The sequence below is a fragment of the Tachyglossus aculeatus genome, chromosome 4 (genome assembly GCF_015852505.1).
Source record: "Tachyglossus aculeatus isolate mTacAcu1 chromosome 4, mTacAcu1.pri, whole genome shotgun sequence".
NCBI lineage: Eukaryota > Metazoa > Chordata > Mammalia > Monotremata > Tachyglossidae > Tachyglossus > Tachyglossus aculeatus.
The window spans coordinates 29,369,607-29,394,098 of NC_052069.1; the positions used below are offsets into that span (position 1 = coordinate 29,369,607).

General features: G+C 45.5%; 1 protein-coding gene across 1 annotated transcript in view; it reads left to right on the top strand.

Annotated features, from left to right (window-relative positions):
* The window catches only part of ST6GALNAC5 (ST6 N-acetylgalactosaminide alpha-2,6-sialyltransferase 5), a 272,328-nt gene that overhangs the window by 213,128 nt on the left and 34,708 nt on the right, over positions 1-24,492 (top strand). Inside the window, exons 3-4 of the mRNA XM_038745266.1 lie at positions 7,716-8,125; positions 13,675-13,782. Coding sequence (XP_038601194.1) covers positions 7,716-8,125; positions 13,675-13,782 — 518 coding nt within the window. The remainder of the gene's footprint in view (positions 1-7,715; positions 8,126-13,674; positions 13,783-24,492) is intronic.

Consider the following 24,492-nt stretch of genomic DNA (forward strand, 5'->3'; position numbering starts at 1 on the left):
CAATAGTTCGGGGTTTAGAGAGTTCAGCAGAAACTGCCCGAAGAAATGCACGGAGCTGGATTTGATTGTCTTTGCTCTCTTCAGTTCTGACACGCGAATTCAGCTTGGGATAATGAAAGACCGAAGGATCTACTCCGAACACAGATGGCTTGGACTGGTGGCCATTCGGATTCTTGCTCTGGTGATAGGCTGGCTGGCTGATGTGTGTGTATGTATATATGTCTGTGTATATATGTATTACAAATACACATATATATGTGTGTGCGTGTGTGTTTATATATGAGGGGGGCACATAGAGAGAGAGAGATGTTCTCTGTACTCTAAGAAGACACCACTGTGGGTGATGTTCACCTCTGGGTGCATGTGGCCGAACAAGTCAACGTGGGACCCACAGCCTCAGTTCCAATCAATCAATCAATCAATCATATTTATTGAGCGCTTACTATGTGCAGAGCACAGTACTAAGTGCTTGGGAAGTACAAATTGGCAACATATAGAGACAGTCCCTACCCAACATTGGGCTCACAGTCTAAAAGGGGGAGACAGAGAAAAAAAAACCAAACATACTAACAAAATAAAATAAATAGAATAGATATGTACAGGTAAAATAAATAAATAAATAAATAAATAAATAAATAAATAGAGTAATAAATATGTACAAACATATATACAGGTCCCATTGTGTATGCATTGAGAAGCAGTGTGCCCTAGTGGAAAGAGCATGTGCCTGGGAATCAGAGCACTCGGTTCTATTTCCAGCTCAGTGATTATTCATTCAGTCGTATTTATTGAACGCTTACTGTGTGCAGAGCACTGTACTAAGCTCTTGGGAAGTAGCCTGCAGTACGAACTTGGGCAAGTCACTTAATTTATCCGAGCCCACTGTTGGGTAGGGACTGTCTCTATGTGTTGCCAACCTGTACTTCCCAAGCACTTAGTACAGTGCTCTGCACACAGTCAGCACTCAATAAATACGATTGATTGATTGAATGATTAAGCCTTAGTTGCCTCGTCTGAAAAATGGGGATTAAATACCCATTTTTCCTCCTAGACTCTGAACCCCATGTGGGACAGAGACTATGTCTAACCTGATTAACTTCTATCTACCCCAGTATTCAGTACAGTGCTTAGCACACAGTAAGCCCTTAATGCCTCAATTATAATTATTATTCATTAATAATAATAATAGTATCTGTTAAGTGCTTACTATGTTCCAAACACTCACTCGGGTTGGACACAGTCCCTGCCCCAGATGGCTCACAGTCCCCATTTTTCAGTTGAAGAACAGAGGCACAGAGAAGTTAAATGACTTGAAGCAGCATGGCATAGTGGATAGAGCCAAGGCCTGTGAATCAGAAAGTCCTGGGTTCTAATCCTGACTCCACCACTTATCTGTTGTGTGACCTTGGGCAATTCACTTCACTTCTCTGGACCTCAGGTCCCTCATCTGGAAAATGGGGGCTGAGACTGTGAGCCCCGCGTGGGACAGGGACTGTGTCCAACCTGATTAACTTGTAACTACCCCAGGATATAGTACAGTGCTTGGCTCATAGTAAGCTCTTAACAAATACCATAATTATAAATTATTATTATTATGTGCCCAAGGTCCCACAGCAGAAAAATGGTGGAGCCAGAATGAGAACCCAGGTCCTCTAACTCCTCTGACACACAAAACTGTCCCTTTTTTGTGGCATTTATTAAGCACTTACTATTAAGCACAGCTCTAAGTGCTGGGGAGGTTACAAGGTGATCAGGTTGTCCCACGGGGGGCTCAAAGTCTTAATCCCCATTTTACAGATGAGGCAACTGAGGCCCAGAGAAGTTAAGTGACTTGCCCAAATTCACACAGCTGACAATGGGCAGAGCTGGGATTTGACCCCGTGACCTCTGACTCCAAAGCCTGTGCTCTTTCCACTGAGCCACCTTTTTGTGCTGCTACATTGGTTGTCTGCAGTGCCTGTTATAGTTTTCCTTAGATGCCCTTTCCTCACTGTACTTACAACACTTCTATTTGAAAACAGCTGCCCCTGGCTGTCTACCCACACAGGAAGCAAATCAAGCAGAGTACCACACAGTTCTTACTGCACTGGGATGTGACCCTTTTGACACAATGCTTCCCGAAACGCCGCCAAACGGCTCGGAAAGTGAGGGTTCCAAGAAGGTTTATAAATATAACTTGATGGGATTCCAGATAGCATGTGAATTTAATTTTTCTTTAGGAAGCTTAATCTGCAGTTCTGCAGGGTGGAAATCTGGCCAAAGGAAATAAAATGAAATTCCTACTGAACCCTGACCCGTTGGCATTGTCCACTTCCAAGTTGTGTCCGGGAATGGCCCAACTGGACCGTTTTGGGAATGGCACGTGTCATGAAGCCTTCCTGGCTCAGGCCTGCTGGGAGACGTTTGTAGGGTTCCCTTTCTGTCCCTCGCTTATTTTCCAGGAATCACAGCAGCCCGCGCATCCAGACACAGTCCTGGGAGGTAGGGATGGGAAAAATCGGAAGGTTTAACGCTTTCTCCCCTTCATGGTCTTTGTTTGCCATTGGATCCCCCCATTGCAGCTTCAGGCTTAGTAAATACACGGGTGAAGAAGGGCAACGGGGCTCAAGACTCATGCACAGACTTTGCGGAAATTCCCACGAATTTCCCAACCCTGGGAGTCAGAAGGACCTGGTTTCTAATCCTGGCTCCGCCAAATGTCTGCTGTGTGACCTTTGGCAATCACTTTATTTCTCTAAGTCTTAGTTACCTCATCTGTAAAATGGGGATGATAGTTTGAGTCCCATGTGGAACAGGGACTGTGTTCAACCTGATTAGCTTGTATCCAGAACAGTATTTAGAACAGTGCTTGGTACATAATAAGAACTTAAATACCATAATAATAATAATAATTACTATTATTATTGTAATTACGAGTTTAAGTCTAAGCCTTCTGAATTGGAAAGAGCCAAGGGTGCACTTTGGATCTGACCCTCATCTCATCAATGTCTCACAGCATGGCACAGTGGAAAGAGCACAGACTTGGGCGTCAGAGGTCATGGGTTCTACTCCCGGCTCCACCACTTGTCAGCTGTGTGCTTTGGGCAAGTCACTTAACTTCTCTGTGCCTCAGTTACCTCATCTGGAAAATGGGGATGAAGACTGTGAGACCCCTGTGGGGCAACCTGATCCCCTTGTATCTACCCTAGTGCTTAGAACAGTGCTTGGCACATAGTCAATGCTTAACTAATGCCATCATTATTATTTTTATTATTATAAATTTGTTTGTTATTTGCTATTTGTTAAGCACTTACTGTGTGCCAAGCACTCTTCTAAACACTGGGGTAAATATACGGTAATCGGGTTGTCTCGTGGGGCTCACAGACTTAATTCCCATTTTACAGATGAGGGAACTGAGGCACAGTGAAGTAACCTGCCCAAATTCACACAGCTGTTAAGGGGCGGATCCAGGATTAGAACCTACTACCTCCGACTCCCAAGCCCGGGCTCTTTCCACTAAGCCACACTGCAGTTGGAATGAACTCCAACACACCCACAAAGATGCAGTGTGGCTTAGTGGAAAGAGCACAGGCGGAGTCAGAAGGACCTGGGTTCTAATCCAGCCCCCGCCACATGTCTGCTTTGTGACCTTAGGCAAGTCCCTTAACTTTTCTGTGCCTCAGTTATCTCATCTGTAAAATGGGGATTAAGAGGGTGAGCCCCACGTGGGACAGGGACTGTGTCCATACTGATTTACACGTATGTACCCCAGTGCTTAGAACAGTGCTTGGCACATAATAAGTGCTTAACAAATACCATAATAATGATAGTAATATTAACTATTATTATTATTATTATTTGGATTGGCCCCTGCCCACACCATGACCAAAGGATAGACACCCCATCATAGCAGTACCTCAGAAAAATGGCAGTCCAAATTCTGGAGCTTCTCTTGAAATGGGTTTGACTAGGCAGATAAAAGAGCTTGTTACAGTACAGCCCACGGTTTCCATAAACCACCATGTCCTTTCTAGTGCCTAGCACAGGGTAATGATATGATGATGGCTGACAAGCATGTTATTTCTCCATGCCTGGGAGGCACATGGGAGGAGACATGTTACAGCCAATGAAGCAACTGTGTCAGATTTGTTCAAAGAAAAAGAAACAGTGGAGCAATGGTCAGTACCAGAACCTTGATTCCAAAACTGTGCAAGCCTCACTGGGCTATACAACCTCAGGATGGCCCAGCCTGGACAATTGTGTGTAGTTGAATAGTAAACAAAACAAGCCAATTCAATTTTAACGAGCGCTCTTGAAACAGGAACATGGCTATAACAATAACCACTGCCCAGTCCTGGTCTATTCCCGGAGGACATGATGTGTTTTTATTCAGATACAGTGTCTTGCCTGCTTGGCTAGAGTGAGATTATAGCAATGAGGAGATGGGAATGAACAGCAGAGAGTTTTTTATCTGACTGCAGGTAAACTTGGATTAGATGCTGGTTGGCGTTTTCCACCTCAATCAGTCATAAATTCCTGGTATTCCTTTGGAAATGATGGGATGGAGAGGAAGGAAAGGGGAGGAGCTGGGTGAACAAAAGTTGGGGCAGATGGAGAAAAGAAGAGGAGAAAGATAAAAGCAGATCACTAAGAATGGTTCTCAAGTCTCCTTTCTCCCTCCCTTCAATTTCTATCAGTTCTTCACCTTCAATTCCTTTTTCCTCATCTACCAATCAAACAATCAGTCAGTCAGCTGCACTTACTGTGAACAGAGCACTATACTAAGGCTTGGGAAAGTGCAATACAATGTAGGCTCATTATGGCCAGGGAACGTGTCTACCAACTCTGTTGTATTCTCCCAAGTGCTTAATACATGCTCTGCACACAGTAAGGGCTCGATAAATATGATTGACTGATTTGGTACACACAAACCCTGCCTACACAGAGCTTGCGGCCTATAGCCAGAGACAGATGTTAAAATAAATTATGGAAAAACAACAAACCACTTGGCCACAGCTATGCCTGGGGGTCAGGGTTTCTTTCCTTCCTCTCCTCTGTAATGGGTCTGGGTTCTACCTGTGCCGCATCTCTCCTGGGCTCAGCTTGGGACAGAGATCTCCTTTGTCAGGCCAAAAGTCTTCTTCTTGCTCCCATCCACCATCTTGTGTGAGGTGACAAGGTCTCTTCCTGCAGCCTAACCTGAACAAAGCGTGGCAAAAACAGAACTGTTGGCCATCAGGCGGTAGTATTTAGCACTATGTACTTATCTATAAATTATATGTTACAAAGTATTCATTTATATTAATGTCTGTCTCTCCCTCCAGACTGTAAGCTCCCTGTGGGCAGGGATTGTGTCTACCAAATCTATTGTGCTCTCCCAAGTGCTTAGAACAGTGCTCTGTACATAGTAAATGCTCAATAAATGCCATTGATGATGATTTAGCAGTCTTTCAGTGTGGGCACAGCACTGCACTAAGTGTTTGGGAGACTTCAGTAGAGCTGAAGGACACAATCCTTGCCCTCAAGAAGATTACAATCTAACAGGGAAACCAAGATGTAAATTTAAGGAAATATGATTCTGAACCAACTTGAGTGGCTTCCAAATGCCACCCAAACTGGGAATCACACCACTTGGTCACTCACCCTTCCTGCATGGAGCTTTGCAGCCCAGGTGATTCTGAGAGGTTGGATCAAAAATGTTGTTCAGTTCAAGGATCTAGTGAATGTCTAATGGATTTGCAATAGATGTTTCTGAGCTTATGTCCCCATTTTACAGATGAAGTGACTGAGACTTGGAGAACTGAAGGGACTTGCCCGACATCACACAGCAGATAAGTGGTCAAGTCAGGATTCAAACCCAAGTTCTTTGATTTTCAGGCCTGTTCTCTTTCCACTAGGCCAAGCAGCATTCTTATGCTGCCTAGCTCAATCTTCCATGTGCATCAGGTAGTAGAGCTTTGTAAAGAGATTGCAGAATTCTGGTACTTTCACCAGTGTCACATTCATTCAGTCCGTCATATTTACTGAGTACTTATTGTGTGCAAAGCACTGTACTAAGAGCTTGGGTGAGTACATTACAACAATAAACAGTCAAGTTCCCTGCCCACAGAGATGAAGTTTTGTCCAATAGCAGCAGAAGCAAATATAAAGGAAAATTTCTCAATCCCCAGTAGGGTCGACTTCAGATATTTGACCAGCCAGAGGTGGAGAAAAACTTGGGAGTCTCATTCTGTTTTGTCTGCTGAAGTCTGTTGGAACCCACAAACCAAAGACATCTCTCTGGGGGCCGGTGGGGGAGGCCTCTGACCTACAAGCCATCACATCCCCCTCACAGGGCTCTGTTTCTACAAGTACTGCTTCTGACAGTGCTCTATGAGGTGATTGCCAACTTGTACTTCCCAAGCGCTTAGTACAATGCTCTGCACACAGTAAGCGCTCAATAAACACGATTGATTGATTGATTGCCTCCCTCGGTTTCCTCCGGAAGCCGGCCCAGACCCTCAGGTCCCGGCGAGCGGCGTGGAGACCGGAGAGCCCAGGCCCCCCACATCCTCTCTGACCACCAAGCCACTGGGGACCTGGAGCAGTGGAATTAACGTGGAAGCAGAACAGCCTAATGGCTAGAGCACGGGCCTGGAGTCAGAAGGACCTGGATTCTAATCCCATCTCTGCCACTTGTCTGCTATGTGACCTGGTGTAAGTCACTTCACTGGGCCTTGGTTACCTCTTCTGTAAAATGAGGATTAAGGCTGTGAGCCCCATGTGAGGCAGGGACTGTGGCCAACCTGATTAACCTGTATCTACCCCAGCGCCTAGAACAGTGCCTGGCACATAATAAATGTTTAACAATTACCGATAAAAAAGCCAACTTTCTAATGCTTGCTTCCAGCCACTTCTACTGTAAAATGAGGATTAAGACTGTGAGCCCCATGTGGGGCAGGGACTGTGGCCAACCTGATTAGCCTGTATCTACCCCAGCACCTAGAACAGTGCCTGGCACATAGTAAATGTTTAACAAGTACCGATAAAAAAAGCCAACTTTCTAATGCTTGTTTCCAGCCACTTCTACTGTAAAATGAGGATTAAGACTGTGAGCCCCATGTGGGGCAAGGACTGTGGCCAACCTGATTAGCCTGTATCTACCCCAGCGCCTAGAACAGTGCCTGGCGCATAATAAATGCTTAACAAGTACCGATAAAAAAGCCAACTTTCTAATGCTTGTTTCCAGCTGCTTCTACTGTAAAATGAGGATTAAGACTGTGAGCCCCATGTGAGGCAGGGACTGTGGCCAACCTGATTAGCTTGTATCTACCCCAGTGCTTAGAACAGTGCCTGGCACGTAATAAATGTTTAACAAGTACCGATAAAAAAAGCCAACTTTCTAATGCTTGTTTCCAGCCGCTTCTTCTGTAAAATGAGGATTAAGACTGTGAGCCCCATGTGAGGCAGGGACTGTGGCCAACCTGATTAACCTGTATCTACCCCAGCGCCTAGAACAGTGCCTGGCACATAATAAATGCTTAACAAGTACCAATAAAAAAACCAACTTTCTAATGCTTGTTTCTAGCCGCTTCTTCTGTAAAATGAGGATTAAGACTGTGAGCCCCATGTGGGGCAGGGACTGTGACCAACCTGATTAGGTTGTATCTACCCCAGTGCTTAGAACAGTACCTGGCACATAATAAATGCTTAACAAGTACCGATAAAAAACCCAACTTTTTAATGCTTGTTTCCAGCCGCTGAAAATGCATTGCCGGAGCTGCGCCCTCGTCACCAGCTCGGGGCACCTGCTGGGCAGCAAGCAGGGAGACAAGATCGACGAGGCCGAGTGTGTGATTCGAATGAACGACGCGCCCACCTGGGGGTACGGGAGAGACGTGGGGAACAAGACAAGCCTGCGTGTCATCGCCCACTCCAGCATGCAGAGGGTTCTGCGCCACCGCCACGAACTGCTCAACATGAGTCAGGCCACCGTCTTCATCTTCTGGGGCCCCGGGAGCTACATGCGCAGAGACGGGAAAGGTTTGGTCTATAATCACCTGCGGTTGATGAATCAGATACTACCTCAGCTGAAAGTCTACATCATCACTCGACACAAGATGATCCAGTTTGACGATCTCTTCAAGCGGGAAACAGGCAAGGACAGGTGAGGACGCTGAGGCGGCCACAGAAGGGCGGGAGTAGCAGCGGGGGGACGTGAGGCGGTGAGGTGAGCGACTGATAGGGGAAGACCTCCTGGAGGAGGTGTGTTTTCAGAAGGGCTTGGAAAATGGGGAGAGTGGAGGTCTGTCGGATATCAATGTTGGGGGTGGGTTCTGGCCACAGAGAGATGCAGCAATTACCTGCATAGGTCTGAGTTCCAGAAAAGCCCAGCCAGAAAAGGAAAGGGAAAGCAAATTCACTGCTTACAGACTCCAAATTTGCCCGTAATTCTCCAGCTTTCTTATGGACTTAAACCTGCATTCCTCTCCCTCAAAAACCAGGTGTTGAATGCAGCACAATCAATCGATCAAATTTATTGAGTGCTTACTGTGTGCAGAGCACTGTACTAAGAGTTTGGGAGAGTACCATATCACAAATTTGGTAGACCTGTTCCCTGGCCAGATGAGGTAACTGAGGCTCAGAGAAGTTAAGTGACTTGCCCAAGGTCACACAGCAGATGTGGAAGAGTGGGATTAGAACCCATGACCTCCGATTCCCAAGCCCGGGCTCTTTCCAGATGGCAGGCTGCTGCTGCCCAGCTCCGCCGAGCTCTTCGTGGCCCCCATCAGCGACCGGTCAAGCGGCACTACAGTGTGGACTTGTTTTGTTTTGTTGTCTGTCTCCCTCTTCTAGCCTGTGAGCCTGTTGTTGGGCAGAGACTGTATCTATATGTTGCCGATTTGTACTTCCCATGAGCTTAGTACAGTGCTCTGCACACAGTAAGTGCTAAATAAATGCGATTGAATGAATGAATGAATGGCCACAAGGGATTTATAGTCTAGACGTGCTGAATGCTGGTTAACAAACCCCAGAGTGGGAGAGTCTTGAGAGAAAGCCCCGAAGCCACCAGTTGGGGAAAGACACCAACTGAAACTTTTTTGTGGTTGTTTTCGTTTTAATGATATTTGTTAAGCATTTACTATGTGCCAGGCACTGTACTCAGTGCTAAGGTATATACAAGCTAATCAGGTAGGATATAGCTCCTGTCCCACTTAGGGCTCACAGTCTAAATCCCTGTTTTACAGATGAGGTAACTGAGGCACAGATAATTTAAGTGACCTGCCCAAAGTCATAGAGCAGCAAGTTGCAGAACCAGGATTAAAAGCCAAGTCCTCTGACTCCCAGGCTTGCTTGCACTCTTTCCACTAGGCTTCTACACTGCCTCTCTCACACCAATGTTCTTTCCTGATCTAAAACTCCTCCCACTAATTGGAATCTGCTCTTTTCCCAACCAAGCCTTTTGCACACAGGCTACAATGAAGAGGAAACTTAGGAAGAAAAGCAACAAAAAGTGAACACAACATTTAACCCTCCCATTACGACACTGCATCTGAATTCAGTTTTTTACTAGTCTGCAAAATCAAAAGTAATATTTTTTTTTTCCCTCTCCCAAACGAGCAGCTCCATGCCACTTTTTAAATTAAGAATTCCTGGAAGTCCCTGCAACATGGCCATGGACAGAAGAAATACGCATTCCCGCTGAGTGCTTCTCAACAGTTCACCATAAATCGCAAACTAGAAAAATAAGCTGCTGACTTAGACCTGTGGGGAACAAGATCACATTGCCCATCAGAGACAAAGGTCTCAGACCCCTTAGGGATATATCTGGTATCTAGGCAGATTTCTCCAAGGGTTGAGGGACAAAGCAAACAATGTTTGAAATCTTTCTGAGAGTAGAGCACTGCATTAAGACCTAATAGAAGTAGTATAATTATTTCTATTATGTAATATATAATTATTAATTATCATGATGAATACATCGATTATAATTATCATGTAATCTGATTACTTATATCAATGTCTGTCACCCCCTCTAGACTGATAGCTCACTTTGGGCAGGAAACGAACCTGCCAACACTGTCATATTGTACTCTCCCAAGCGCTCAGTATGGTGCTCTGCATATAGTAAGCGCTCAGTAAATTCCACTGACAATGATGTAGAGCAGGCACAATCCCTTCCCTCAAGGACCCTAAAGTTAATTATTGGTAGGAGTAAGTCATAGAATATAAATAAGATTGGGGAGATGAGATATTAAATCGGGGTAGAGCTATCTCCCGGAGGAGATGTGATTTTAGAACAGATTTGAAGATGGGAAGAGCAGTGGTCCTGCTGCATGTGAAGGGGGAGGAAGTTCCAGAAAAGGGATGGGTTGGGGGAAGAGCAAGAATTCTGCAGCAGGGGAGATGAGAATGAGGCACAGTGAGTAGGTTGGAGTGTGTGAACTGGGGAGTGGTGGGAAAGGAACGTGGATAAGCCGGGGGGAGGTCTCTGATTGAGTGCTTTAAAGTTGACGATCTGCTGGATGCAAAGAGGAGACTGTCCTTGTTTTCTCTTAAATAAACAGGCAGATAACAGAATGTTGAATGGAAACAGTACTCTCGAGCTGTTTCAAACACGTAATCCAGGTCAGGGGGATCTGACTGATCATATTTCATTTATGGTTTCATTGAAATCTAGCAGCAAGTCCCATATTGATGGTATGGAGAAAGGGGAAAACAGCCTAATTTTACAGCTTCAGTGACAAAGACATTCATTTTCTGAGTCACTAGTTGTAATGTGATTTATAGAATTCCACACCACTACCAAAGGAGAAGAAACTGCTCAAAAATGATCAGGAGTCTGAAAAATGACAGAGGATGCAAGTGGTATACTTTGACTTTATAAAGTAACGGTTCTTGAAAATAACTTTATAATTGAATAAGGGTACATTAGGAAAATATGATTCAGAACCAATATCTTAGTAATTAGATAAAGGAAGCATAAATGAAATAACTGCAGGAAGAGTATTTCCATAGAGATTATAAATGAGATTCTGGTGGAGCAGAAAGGCCTTTAATTGTAATTTAGTGGGCACTACAGAATTATCATCTCAGTGTGTTAGTTCATCATCTAAAAGAATATCTGATCATTTCCCCTAATAAGCACATGACAGCTCTTCATATTCTTTCATTACAGCTGATAAAGACTAAAAACAGTAGATACTCCTTTTTTAGAAAAACAGTTCAAATCTTTTAGAAAGACAGAGCAAAGCAGCTCAATTTGTTGCATAAAAGATCCCAGAAAGGTATTATCTGGAGGGGTTGAAAAATTTTTTTAATAGACCTCTTGCAAATTTTCACCTTTCAACTTTCCCATTTGCATTTTTCACCTTCTTTATTTTTTTTAAATCAAGGAACCCGACTTTATATACGCCACCTCCTATCACTGCTCCAGACAACTTGTCATAATCAACCGAACGGCAGCAGAACTCAAGTCAAACCAGCCCGGCGTGTTATTTAAGGATCTAATATAGCAGGAAACATCTGCAGCTTCCCAAGATCCAGGCTCTCCAAAAGCAGGGCCCTCGGGGCTCAGCTGGAAGCCCAATACATCCTTCTCCCCAAATCAATTCCTCTGGGACATATAAATGAGTTTTTGCTCCGCAGCTCCCCATTTCTCCAGCCGTAACACAAAATAACATTCCCACGCAGTGGCACCGACAAGCAAGGAAAGACAAGCGGGATGGTCATCTCTTAGGGAATCCATCATGAATCTTAATTTCATCACCCCAAAAGAGAGACAACTTTGAGGTCCTTGTAGCATTGCAGCCACGGGGAGTAGACTTTGACCAAACTATTGACCATTTTCCGGAGGGATTTGCAACACGGAGTTAGCTATTCTGTCAGTGAAGTCCATTTCAGAGCTGCAGACATGTTTATAAGAGACCGCTGTCTTCTTTGGTGGTGTGGATAAAAATGGCCACGTTAATGGCTTTGTTTGCTCCCATAGAAAAAATCCCTGGCAGGCAGTTGGAGAGCACAGGAGATAAATACTGTTTATTCCCTTAGTCAGAATACAGAATGCAAAAGATGTACCTGATCAGAAAGCTTAGTTGGAACACCTCGCTTTGTTAAATAGGGAGCTGGAGATGGTTGCCCAGGGCTCAGCTCCTCCAGGCCCACTGTTTCATCCTTGGCTTTGGCCAAGACTCCAGATTTCTCTCAGCTCCTTGGTTCCTTTCAGTATAAAATAAGAATAGCACCAACAGCTTAAAATGAGCTTTGGTCTGAGCAAAGGGAGTCATATTTCGGAAGCACAAAAGGTTTTCCGTCAATAACTTATTCTCATCACATCTGGCACTTTGGCCAGACAAAGACAGACGGTCTGACCTTGGGAATAAGGTGTTGGAGACTGGCTAATGAGGCATACCGCAACTTCTGCAAAAATACAGGGAGTAGCCCAGGCAGAATTGAAATTAACAGCTACAGCTGTAGAGTGGGGGAGGCCAATAGATTGAACTTAATTCATCCTTAGTGACCAAGCGTAGGTATTAACTGGAGAAATTTTGCCAATTTCTAAATTTTCAAGAAAAATAAAGAGTCTTGCTCCTGAATTACTGGGGAGAAATTAGGAGTCGTTAAATAAAGGGTTTCATTTGGGTGTGACAGACACACACTGAGAGCCAGAGATGGAGGGACCTGGTGGGGCAGAGACCCAGAGGGAGAAGAGAGAGTTCTGGGGGCAGAGATACACGATGATTGAGAGAAATATGAAGGGAGTGAAAGATGGCTTCACCTCAGCTGCCCACCTGGCTCCCTAGGACGTTCCTTGGCTACCTTCCACACATGGCAGCAGTCCAGCCCTCCATGAAAGAAAGGGACTTTATAAGGTGGTCAAAAGACCTCCTAGTGTCCAGCTTCACAGCCAATCATCAAGTGGGCTTTAAAAACAATTGGAGTACTTGAAGGTGGTGATGCACCTCTTTATATTCGGAGGAGCAGCGTGGCTCAGTGGAAAGAGCCCAGGCTTTGTAGTCATTGGTCATGGGTTCAATTCCTGGCTCTGCCAATTGTCAGCTGTGTGACTTTGGGCAAGTCACTTAACTTCTCTGTGCCTCAGTTCCCTCATCTGTAAACTGGGGATTGACTGTGAGTGCCCCCATGGGACAACCTGATCACCTTGTAACCTCCCCAGTGCTTAGAATGGTGCTTTGCACATAGTAAGTGCTTGATAAATGTCATTATTATTATCATTATTAGATATGGAGCTACCCTGCTAAATACATACATTTGAATCACAGCCCAATAAAATTGCACTAAGAACCTACCTAGCCAAGTTAATTTTATTCCACAATTCCTTCTGCATCTGCACTAATGCTTTATCAAAATAATAATAATAATAATAATCATGGAATTTGTTAAGCACTTACTATATGCCAGGCACTGTACTAAGTGCTGGGATGGATACAAGCAAATTGCATTGGACACAATCCCTGTCCCACGTAGGGCTCACAGTCTCGATCTCCATTTTACAGATGAGGGAACTGAGGCACAGAGAAGTGATTTGACCAAGGTCACACAGCAGATAAGTGGCAGAGACGGAATTAAAACCCATGTGTACACACACACACACACATACACACAAATTTCTATGTGATCTAAGCAAATGTTATTAAATACATTTATTTAATGAATAATTTACCACCCTCTAAACCTAATTGTGTCTCCTTTCAGGAAGATATCCAACACTTGGCTCAGCACTGGTTGGTTCACAATGACGATTGCTTTAGAGCTCTGTGACAGGATAAATGTCTACGGCATGGTACCCCCCGATTTCTGCAGGTACGATTGATTCTGGAAATGCTATCTGCCAGCCATATGTGTGTGTTTATAAATATCTGCTTCATAATGTGATTCGTGGAACATGTCTGCTGCCTTCTCCAAGCAATTAATTAGCATGTCCCTAGATCTGGTTCAGAAACAACAGCATTTAATTATGTGATATAAAATATTGAAAGTTTTTGTTTGTACTGCCAGAAAATTAATCTAACTTGTTGGGTTCGCTTATGCTCTGAATATTTATCAGCAAAAAGTAATGAAATAATTGGCATGAAATTAATGTGAAACAAGCATTGAGAAATACTGGTTTGAGCCTCCTTTGAAAGGAGTGTGGTAATTTTTAATGAATTGAAGGGGGCAATTCTTCTGACAGTGAGGTCTGTTTTCCAAGTCTAAGCTGTTCCTGTGAGAGTAGGTTACCTCTGCTACTTTCTGCTGCAAGTAGCTCTGTTGGTGCTGGCTTCATTTCAGGGTTTTCATTTGCTGTTGTAATAAAGATGGGCCCACCTGCATCTGATTTTGTCATTCAGTCGCTCTAGTTTTCAGTTTCCAACAGGTCTTCAGCCCATTTGGAAATGTGGCCCAGAGTTTTAAATCAGCCTTGTTTAGAAGCTAGCACTTACCCTCCAAGTTTTCACCACACTGACTTGGGTCAGGAAAGACAGGGGTTGGGATAAAATGGATGGGAAGCAGTGTGGCCTAGTGGAAAAAGCATGGGCCTGGGAGTTGGAGGACCTGGGTTCTAATCCTGGCTCCTCCCCTTGTCTGTTGTGTGACCTTAAGCAAGTCACGTAACTTCTCTGTGCCTTGGTTCCCTCATCACTACTTAAACTATGAGCTCCATATGACAGGGAGGACCAACCTAACTTCTATCTACCCCACTGCTTAGAACAGTGCTTGGCACCTAGTAATAATAAAAATAATTATGGTATTTGTTAAGTGCCAGGCACTGTACTAAGCGCTGGGGTGGATGCAAGCAAATTGAGTTGGACACAGTCTCTGTCACGCAAAGGACTCACAGTCTTCACGTGGCTCAGTGGAAAGAGCCTGGGCTTGGGAGTCAGAGGTCGTGGGTTCTAATCCCAGCTCTGCCACTTATCTGCTGTGTGACTTTGGACAAGTCACTTAACTTCTCTGTGCCTTAGTTCCCTCATCTGTAAAAGGGGGATGTGGGCTAGGGGTTGGCAGTGAGATAAAGGAGATTGAGGTACAGTGAGAAGGTTTGCATTAGAGAGAGCAAAGTGAGCGGGCTAGGTTGTAGTAGGAGAGTAGCGAGGTGAGGTAGAAGGGGGCAAAGGTGACAGTGTTTTAAAGTCAAAAGTGAGGAGTTTTTGTTTAATGCAGAGGTGGATGGGCAACCAATGGATTTTCTGGTGTTGTGGGGAAACAAGTCTTGAACGTTTCTGTACAAAAAATGACCTGAGCAGCAGATTGAAGTATGGACTGAAGTGGGGAGAGACAGGAGGCTGGGAGATTAGCAAGGAGGTTGATACAGCAATCAAGACAGGTAGGATAAACATGTGTATTAATGTTGTAGCAGTTTGGATGGAGAGGAAAGGGTGGATTTTAGTGAGGTTGTGAAGGTGGAACCAACAGGATTTAGTGATGGATTGAATATGTGAGTTGAATGACAGAAGAGTCAAGGATAATGCCAAGGTTATGGGCTTGTGAGACAGGAAGGATGGTGGTGCTGTCTACAGTGATGGGAAAGGCAGGGGAGACAGCGAGTTCAGTTTTGGACGTTAAGCTTGAGGTGACAGGTGGACATCCAAGTAGAGATGTCTTGAAGGCAGGAGGAAACGTGAGACTGGAGAGAGGGAGAGAGATGTGGGCTGGAGTTGTAGATTTGGGAATCATCCACAATAGAGGTGGTAGTTAAAGCCATGGGAGCGAATGAGTTCTCCAAAGGAGTGGGTGTAGATGGAGAATAGAAGAGGACCCATAACTGAAGCTGAACTGAGGGATGCCCCACAGTTACGGGATGGGAGGCAGAGAAGGAGCCCACAAAATAGACTGACAATGAGTAGCCAGAGAGATAAGAGGAGAACCAGGAGAGGACATTGTCAGTGAAGCTGAGGTTGGATAATGTTTGCAGAAGAAGGGATTGCCAATAGTGTCAAAGGCAGCTGAGTGGTTGAGGAGGATTAGGATGGAATAGGAGCCATTGGATTTGGCAGGAAGGAGATTAATGGTGACTTTTGAGAGGACAATTTCTTTGGAGTGAAAGGGACGAAAGTCTGATTGGAAGGGGTCAAGGAGAGAATTAGAGGAGAGGAATTTGGGACCGTGGGTGTAAACAACTCGCTCAAGGATTTTAGAGAAGACTGGTATGAGGGAGATGGGACAATAACTAAAGGGAACCATGGGGTTAAGAGAGGGGTTTTTCTTAGGATGGGGAGACATGGACATGGTTGCAAGCAGTGGGGAAGAAGCCATTGGAGTGTGAACAGTTGAAGATGGTTGACGGGGGTGGGGAGGGGCAAGCATTTTGATAAGATAAGAAGGAATGGGGTCAGATGTGCTGGTGGAGGTGGTGGATTTTGAGAAAGGGCAGGTGATCTCCTCTAGAGATACTGCTGGAAAAGATGGGAGAGATGAAGAAGGGGCAGGACCAGGGAGGGACTGGGGTGGAACAGGAGAGATTTTAGGGAGATCATATCTAATCGTGTCATTTTTCTTCCTAAAGTAGATGGCCAGGTCACTTGGGGCATGGGATAGGGGAGACTGGGGGACAAGGGGTTTGAGGAGGGAGTTAAATGTCTGGAACAACTGGTGAGGGTGATGGGCATGGGTGTCGGTAAGGGTGGAGAAATAATTTTGCCAAGCAGAGGAGAGGGCAGAGTTAAAGCACGCAAGGATGAACTTGAAGTGGACGAAGTCGGCCTGATATCTAGATTTCTGCCAGCAGCGCTCTGCGGCTCTTTCACAGGAGTGAAGGAGGAGGACTGTGGAGGTGCTCCAGGGCTATGGGTCAGTGGTACAAGATCAATGAAGAGATAGGTAAGCAAGTGAGTTGAGTTTAGTAGAGGGATGTTGTTGAGGGGATAATAATAATAATGGCATTTATTAAGTGCTTACTATGTGCAAAGCACTGTTCTAAGCACTGGGGAGGTTACAAGGTGATCAAGTTGTCCCACAGGGGCTCACAGTCATAATCCCTATTTTACAGATGAGGTAACTGAGACACAGAGAAGTTAAGTGACTTGCCCAAAGTCATACAGCTGACAGTTGGCAGAGCCGGGATTTGAACCCATCATCTCTGACTCCAAAGCCCGTGCTCTTTTCTACTGAGCCACGCAGCTTCTCAGTTTGGTTATCAAGGGAAGGTAGTTGGGGTTTGGAGGCTAAGTGGGACATGATGAATTGAGAAAATTGGATGGGGTCAAAAAAACAGAGGTCTCTGTGGGGGAAGAGTACAGATTTATGGGGAGGCGGTATGTGGGAGAGAAAGAGTGAGGAGGCTGTGGTCAGATAGAGAGATTTCAGAGTTCATGAGGGTAGAGATTGTGCAGTGGCTAGAGATGATGAGATCGAGTGTGTGTCCAAATGGGTGAATGGGGGAGGTGGGGTGGGGCAGGACGTCAGTGGAGTTGAGGAGTGATAGAAGGCAGGCAGCAGAAGGGTCAGCAAAAACATTCACTCATTCATTCATTCATTCATTCAATCGTATTTATTGAGCGCTTACTGTGTGCAGAGCACTGTACTAAGCGCTTGGGAAGTACAAGCTGGCAACATACAGAGATGGTCCCTACCCAACAGTGGGCTTGCAGTCTAGAAGGGGGAGACAGACAACAAAACAAAACATGTAGACAGGTGTCAAAGTCATCAGAACAAACAGAATTAAAGCTATATGCACATCATTAACAAAATAAATAGAATAGTAAATATGTACAAGTAAAATCAATAGAGTAATACAACTGTACAAACATATATACAGGTGCTGTGGGGAGGGGAAGGAGGTAGGGCGGGGGGGTGGGGAGAGGGAGAGGAAAGAGGGGGCTCAGTCTGGGAAGGCCTCCTGGAGGAGGTGAGCTCTCAGTAGAGCTTTGAAGGGAGGAAGAGAGCTAGCTTGGCGGATATGCAGAGGGAGGGCATAGACCGGGAGAGGATGTGGGCTGGGCGTCGACAGCAGGACAGGCGAGAATGAGGTACAGTGAGGAGGTTAGTGGCAGAGGAGCCTAGGGTGCCGGCTGGGCTGGAGAAGGAGAGAAGGGAGGTGAGGTTGGAGGGGGGAGGTGATGGAGGACCTTGAAGCCGAGAGTGAGGAGTTTTTGCTTGAAGCGTAGGTTGACTGGCCGCCACTGGAGATTTTTGAGGAGGGGAGTAACATGCCCAGAGTGTTTCTGCACAAACATCTATGTAGATATTGAAGGCCCCAAGAATCAATGTCCCCAAGTCCCTGTCCCCTACTCACTGCACACCAAGTCCCTGTGCCCTTCTAGCTGCCACCACTGTATGGCTGATAGCCCTCCCAAAGGCAAAAAGGTCATGAGGTCTAGCCTACCACCTCCATCCCAGGGCTAGACAAAGCACTCCCACTCATTTCTCCCGAGGTTACATATTTCCCTGGCACCTGAAGCTTCTTCCCTAGGCCTTACCATGAACAGACAGCAAAATCTGGGACCTCTAGAATATTTGATACATTTCTAATAAGGAAACAACCTAAACTAATCCAGGTTAAACTGCCTTTCCCTTGATCTAATACTTCCCTATAGGCATCCCAAGACTTGTATTCTTTTCCCTCTTAGGGCCAGTAACCTTAATAAGAACAGTAATAATAATAATGATAACTGTGGCATTTTTTAAGCACTTACTATGTGCCAGGCATTGAACTAAGCTCTGGGGTGAATACAAGTAAATCGGGTTGGACACAGTCCCTGTCCCACATGAGGCTCACAGTCTCAATCCCCATTTTCCAGATGAGGTAACTGAGGCACAGAGAAGTGAAGTGACTTGCCCAAGATCACACAGCAGTCAAGTGGCAGAGCTGGGATTAGAACCCTGGTCCTTTTGAATCCTTGTTCCATTCTCTAGCCACAAGGCCATGCTGCTTCTCGAGCCTTGCTCCTCTAGACTCCTAGCCACTGGACTTTGAACTTCCAGCAATCCTCTCTGATCCCTCCTTGTCCTTATGACTAACCCAAGTTCTCATCATGTCCTGTTTTTCCAGGCCCACCAGCCAGTTCCTTCTCTCCTCAGCCGGCCAAGTTTCTCCTTCTTCCCAAACCACCCCTCTACTTCCTCCCAAATCCTTCTCTTTGATTGGTTGGGTTTACACTTAATAATAATAATAATATTTTTAAGCACTTACTAGTCACTTAACTTCTCTGTGCCTCAGTTCCCTCATCTGTAAAATGGGGATGAAGACTGCGAGCCCCACGTGGGACAACCTTGATTACCTTGTATCCCCCCCAGCGCTTAGAACAGTGCTTGGCACATAATAAGAGCTTAACAAATGCCAACATTATTATTATTATTATATGCTACGCACTGCACTAAGCAAATAAGGTTGGACACAGTCCCTGCCCCACGTGGGGCTCACAGTCTCAATCCCCATTTTCCAGTTGAGGTAACTGAGGCACAGAGAAGTGAAGTGACTTGCCCAAGATCACACAGCAGACAGGTGGTGGAGCTGGGATTAGAGTTTATGACCTTCTCACTCCCAGGCCCGTGGTCAATCCACTACGCCATGCTGCTTCTCCACGCTGTTACACTTCAGGGAAGGGCACCAAGGAGTGACGCTTGTGTCTTCCTCTGTCCTCTCAAGTGTGGGGGCCGTTGTGGAACTAGTCTCTAACTAAAGCTCAGAGGATACTTGCAGGAACAGGGTGATGGTAGTCCTCAGATTCATCCTCCCAGATGAAGATGTGTTTATCCCCATAGTTACCTGGTCACCTGCTGCTTGCCTGTCCCTTCACTCGGCTTTAGAAGAACTAGGGTCATCCTTGAAATTGGTGATCGCGCTGCTCATGCCTTCTGAAGCCTAAGTCAAATGTAAAATAAAATTAAACCCAACACTTCGCCACCCAGAGAAAATAGAAGTTTACACTTAGTCCTTGGCTAAGTTGTTTAGAAACTCTTTTCCACCCCTGACAGAGCAGTCTCTCCATTCCATGCTAACGATTTTTGAAAACCTTTGTGTGGGATCTCAGCCGACGTCTTTTAAAAAATGAAACCTATCAAACGCACGGGCTTCTCTCTAGCCGAGGGCTGGCCAAGCTTCATGAACTGGAAAGCCGCAAACCAAAATAATAACATGGCTGAGAGCCACAGATCAAGAGAAAAAAAATCCACTAACTGGAAGGGCAAGCAGGCATTCTGAAGCCAGGGGTGGGTGTGAGCTTGGAGGATGAGGTTGGTTGGTGGTGAGGAGCGAGAAATGCAGAGAAGCAGCATGGCCTAATAATAATAATAATAATAATAATAATAATGTTGGTATTTGTTAATCACTTACTATGTGCAAAGCACTGTTCTAAGCGCTGGGGTAGATACAAGGTAATCAGGTTGTCCCATGAGGGGCTCACAGTCTTCATCCCCATTTTACAGATGAGGGAACTGAGGCCCAGAGAAGTGAAGTGACTTGCCCAACATCACACAGCTGACAAGTGGCGGAGCCGGGATTTGAACCCACGGCCTCTGACTCCAAAGCCTGTGCTCTTTCCACTGAGCCACACTGCTTCCCCTTAGCCACGCTCCTTCCCCTAGTGGATAGAACACTGGCATGGGAGTAAGTAAGACCTGAGTTCAAATTCTGCCTCGGCCGCTTGTCTGCTGTGTGACCTTGAGCAAGTCACTTCACTTCTCTTGGCCTCAGATACCTCATCTGTAAAATGAGGAATAAAAGCATGAATCCCATGTGGGACAGGGACTTTGTACAACGTGATTAACTCGCATCTACTTCAGCACTTGGAATAGTGCTTGGCACATAATAAGCACTTGAGGAGGACCATAATTAATTACTATTATTATTAGAGATGAGCAGCGGTCATAGCAGGGAAGCAAGAGACGGCCAGTGCCAGCTCCTGGCCTGGGTCGGGGTGGACAGGTCTGGAGCAGCAGGACACTGAAGTCTGCGGCAGCGACCAAGTAATGCAGAATATGGCATGTGGACACGAGCCACAAAGTGAGGGAAAGGAGCCGCCTAAGGCTCGCCAGCCGCAGTTTGGCCTCGCCTGCACGAGCCCCATAACAATTGACTCATACAATGGACTCCCACAGATGAGTGAGGCATGATTTTCCCTTAGAGGAATCACATTAATCCAAGTGCTCATTGATCCCAAATTTAATTTTAAATGCTCCTTTTGCCAGGCTCACGCTTCTGCCCCATTCACTCCATGGAAAGTGCCTTCTCAAGGTCACCAGTGACCTCCTTGCCAAATTAAACAGGCTCTAACTCCATCCTAATGCTCCTTGACCTCTCAGCTGCCTTCAACACTTTTGACTAGCCCCTTCTCCTGGAGACATGAACTAACCTTGGCATCACTCAATAAATACGATTGAATGAATCAACCACTGACAATGTCCTCTTCTGGTTCCCCTCCTATCTCTCTGGTTATTCATTCTCAGCTCCTTTCATGGTCTTCCTCTCTGCCTCTTATGCTCTAACTGTAGGTGTCCTTTGAGGCTCAGTTCTGGATTCCCTTCTATTCTCCATCTACCCCCACTCCCTAGGAGAACTCATTCGCTCCCATGGGTCCCTCTACACTGCAAACTCACTGTGGGCAGTGAATGTGTCTGTTTACTGTTATACTGTACTCTCCCAAGTGCTTATTACAATGCTCTGTACACAGTAAGTGCTCAATAAACATGATTGAATGAATGAATGAATTCATCTACCATTTCTATGCAGATGATTCCCAAATTTACATCGCCAGCCCTGACTCTCTCCTTCTCTGCAGTCTTGCATTGCTTGCTACCTTCAGGGCACCTCTACTTGAATGTCCCACCGACACCTCAAGCTTAACATGCCCAAAACAGAACTCCACATCTTCCTACCCAAACCTGTCCTCCACCTGCCTTTCCCATCACTGTAGACAGCCCCACCATCCTCCCTGTCTGACAAGCCTGTAATTTTGGCATGAGGCACGACTCATCTCTTTCAATCACATATTCTATCTGTCACCAAATCTTGACAATCCTACCTTTACAATGCTGCGAAAATCCACCCTTTCTTCTCCATCCAAACTGCTAACATGTTGATCTAAGCGCTTAGAACAGTGCTTTGCACATAGTAAGCGTTTAATAAAAGCCATTATTATTATTATTATCCTATCCCACTTTGACTACTTGCTGACCTTTCATTCATTCATTCAATCGTATTTATTGAGCGCTTACTGTGTGCAGAGCACTGTACTAAGCGCTTGGGAAGTACAAGTTGGCAACATATAGGGATGGTCCCTACCCAACAATGAGCTCACAGTCTAGAACGGGCTCACAGTCTAGAATCCTCTTCCCACTCCAGTCCATCCTTCACTCTGCTGCCCGGATCATTCTTCTACAGAAATGTTCAGTCCATGTTTCTCCACTCCTCAAGAACCTCCAGTGGTGTCCATCCACCTCTGCATCAAACAGAAAATCTTCACAGTTGGCTCTAAAGCACTCAATTACCTTGTCCCCTCGTTGATTTCCTATTACAACCCAGCATGCACACTTCTCTCTTCTAATGCCAACCTACTCACTGTACCTTGGTCTCGTCTATCTTGCCACTGACTGCTCGCCCACGTCCTGCCTCTGTCCTGGACCAATCAATCAATCAATCAATTGTATTTATTGAGCGCTTACTATGTGCAGAGCACTGTACTAAGCGCTTGGGAAGTACAAATTGGCAACACATAGAGACAGTCCCTACCCAACAGTGGGCTCACAGTCTAAAAGGGGGAGACAGAGAACAGAACCAAACATACCAACAGAATAAAATAAATAGGATAGAAATGTACAAGTAAAATAAATAAATAAATAAATAAATAGAGTAATAAATATGTACAACCATATATACATATATACAGGTGCTGTGGGGAAGGGAAGGAGGCAAGATGGGGGGATGGAGAGGGGGACGAGGGGGAGAGGAAGGAAGGGGCTCAGTCTGGGAAGGCCTCCTGGAGGAGGTGAGCTCTCAGCAGGGCCTTGAAGGGAGGAAGAGAGCTAGCTTGGCGGAGGGGCAGAGGGAGGGCATTCCAGGCCCGGGGGATGACGTGGGCCCATCCTCCCTCCTCATATCCAACAGACAGTTACTCTCCCCACCTTCAAAGCCTTATTGAAGTCACAACTTCTCTAACAGGCCTTCCCCAACTAAACCCTCATTTTCCCTACCCTCTCTAACTTCTAATTCACCCTTGCACTTGGATTTGTACTCATTATTCACCCCAACCTCAGCACCACATCATTTATGAATATATCCATAATTTATTTAAAAATCTACCCCATTCCAGATGGCAAACTGCTTGTGGACAAGGAACGTCTCTACTAACTCTGTTATATTGTACCCTCCCAAACATTTAGTACAGTGTTTAGTATAGTAAATTTTCTGGGCATTTTACTCCCCTCCTGAAAAATCTCCAGCGGCTGCGTGTCAGCCTACGAATCAAGCAAAATCTCCTCACTCTCGGCTTTAAGGCTGTCCATCACCTCCTCGTCCCCTCCTACCTCACCTCCCTTCTCTCCTACTCCTGCCCAGCCTGCACCCTCCGCTCCTCTGCCACTAACCTCCTCACCGTGCCACGGTCTCGCCTGTCCCGCCATCGACCCCTGGCCCACGTCCTCCCCCTGGCCTGGAATGCCCTCCCTCTGCATGTCCACCAAGCTAGCTCTCTTCCTCCCTTCAAAGCCCTACTGAGAGCTCACCTCCTCCAGGAGGCCTTCCCAGACTGAGCCCCCTTTTTCCTCTCCTCCTCCTCCTCCCCCTCCCCATAGCACTTGTATATATTTGTACAGATGTATTACTCTATTTATTTTACTTGTTCAGATTTACTCTTCTATTTATTTTGTTAATGATGTGCATATAGCTTTAATTCTATTTGTTTTGATGATTTTGACACCTGTCTACATGTTTTGTTTTGTTGTCTGCCTCCCCCTTCTAGACTGTGAGCTCATTGTTGGGTAGGGACCATCTCTATATGTTGCCGACTTGTACTTCCCAAGCGCTTAGTACAATGCTCTGCACACAGTATGATTGAATGAATACAGTGCTCTGCACACGGTAAGTGCTCAATCAATACATTTCGTTGACTGATTGAATAACTTCTAGGGTCAGCTCTGGAGCTTTTTTTATGGATGGTAGATCTGTTTGGGGTTTCCCAAGGGCCATTTGCAATAATGGGTGATATACTTTGGCCAACAATTCTGAAATTTCCCCTTTGAGTTCCTTTAGAATTATCAGGTAGATGTCACCCTGCCCTATTGATTTGGTTATATTTATTTAGTTTATCCATTTGGGCTGATACAGTATTTGCTTAGTTATAATCAGCATCTCTGCCATCAATCTGTGGACTTGTGCTCATTCAGTAGCAAAGATATTAACTGATATTAATTGAATACCTACTGAGTGCGAGACAGCATACTAGCCCTTGGGAAGAGCAACGAAGGCACAAAATACAATCACGGCCCAAAGGTGGTTAAAATCCAATAATGCTCTTCTTCTGCACAAGTTAGTTTCACCATTCTCCCCATACTAATGTACAAAAGTCATCCAACAAAGGCAAGGAGCGAAGATGTCCG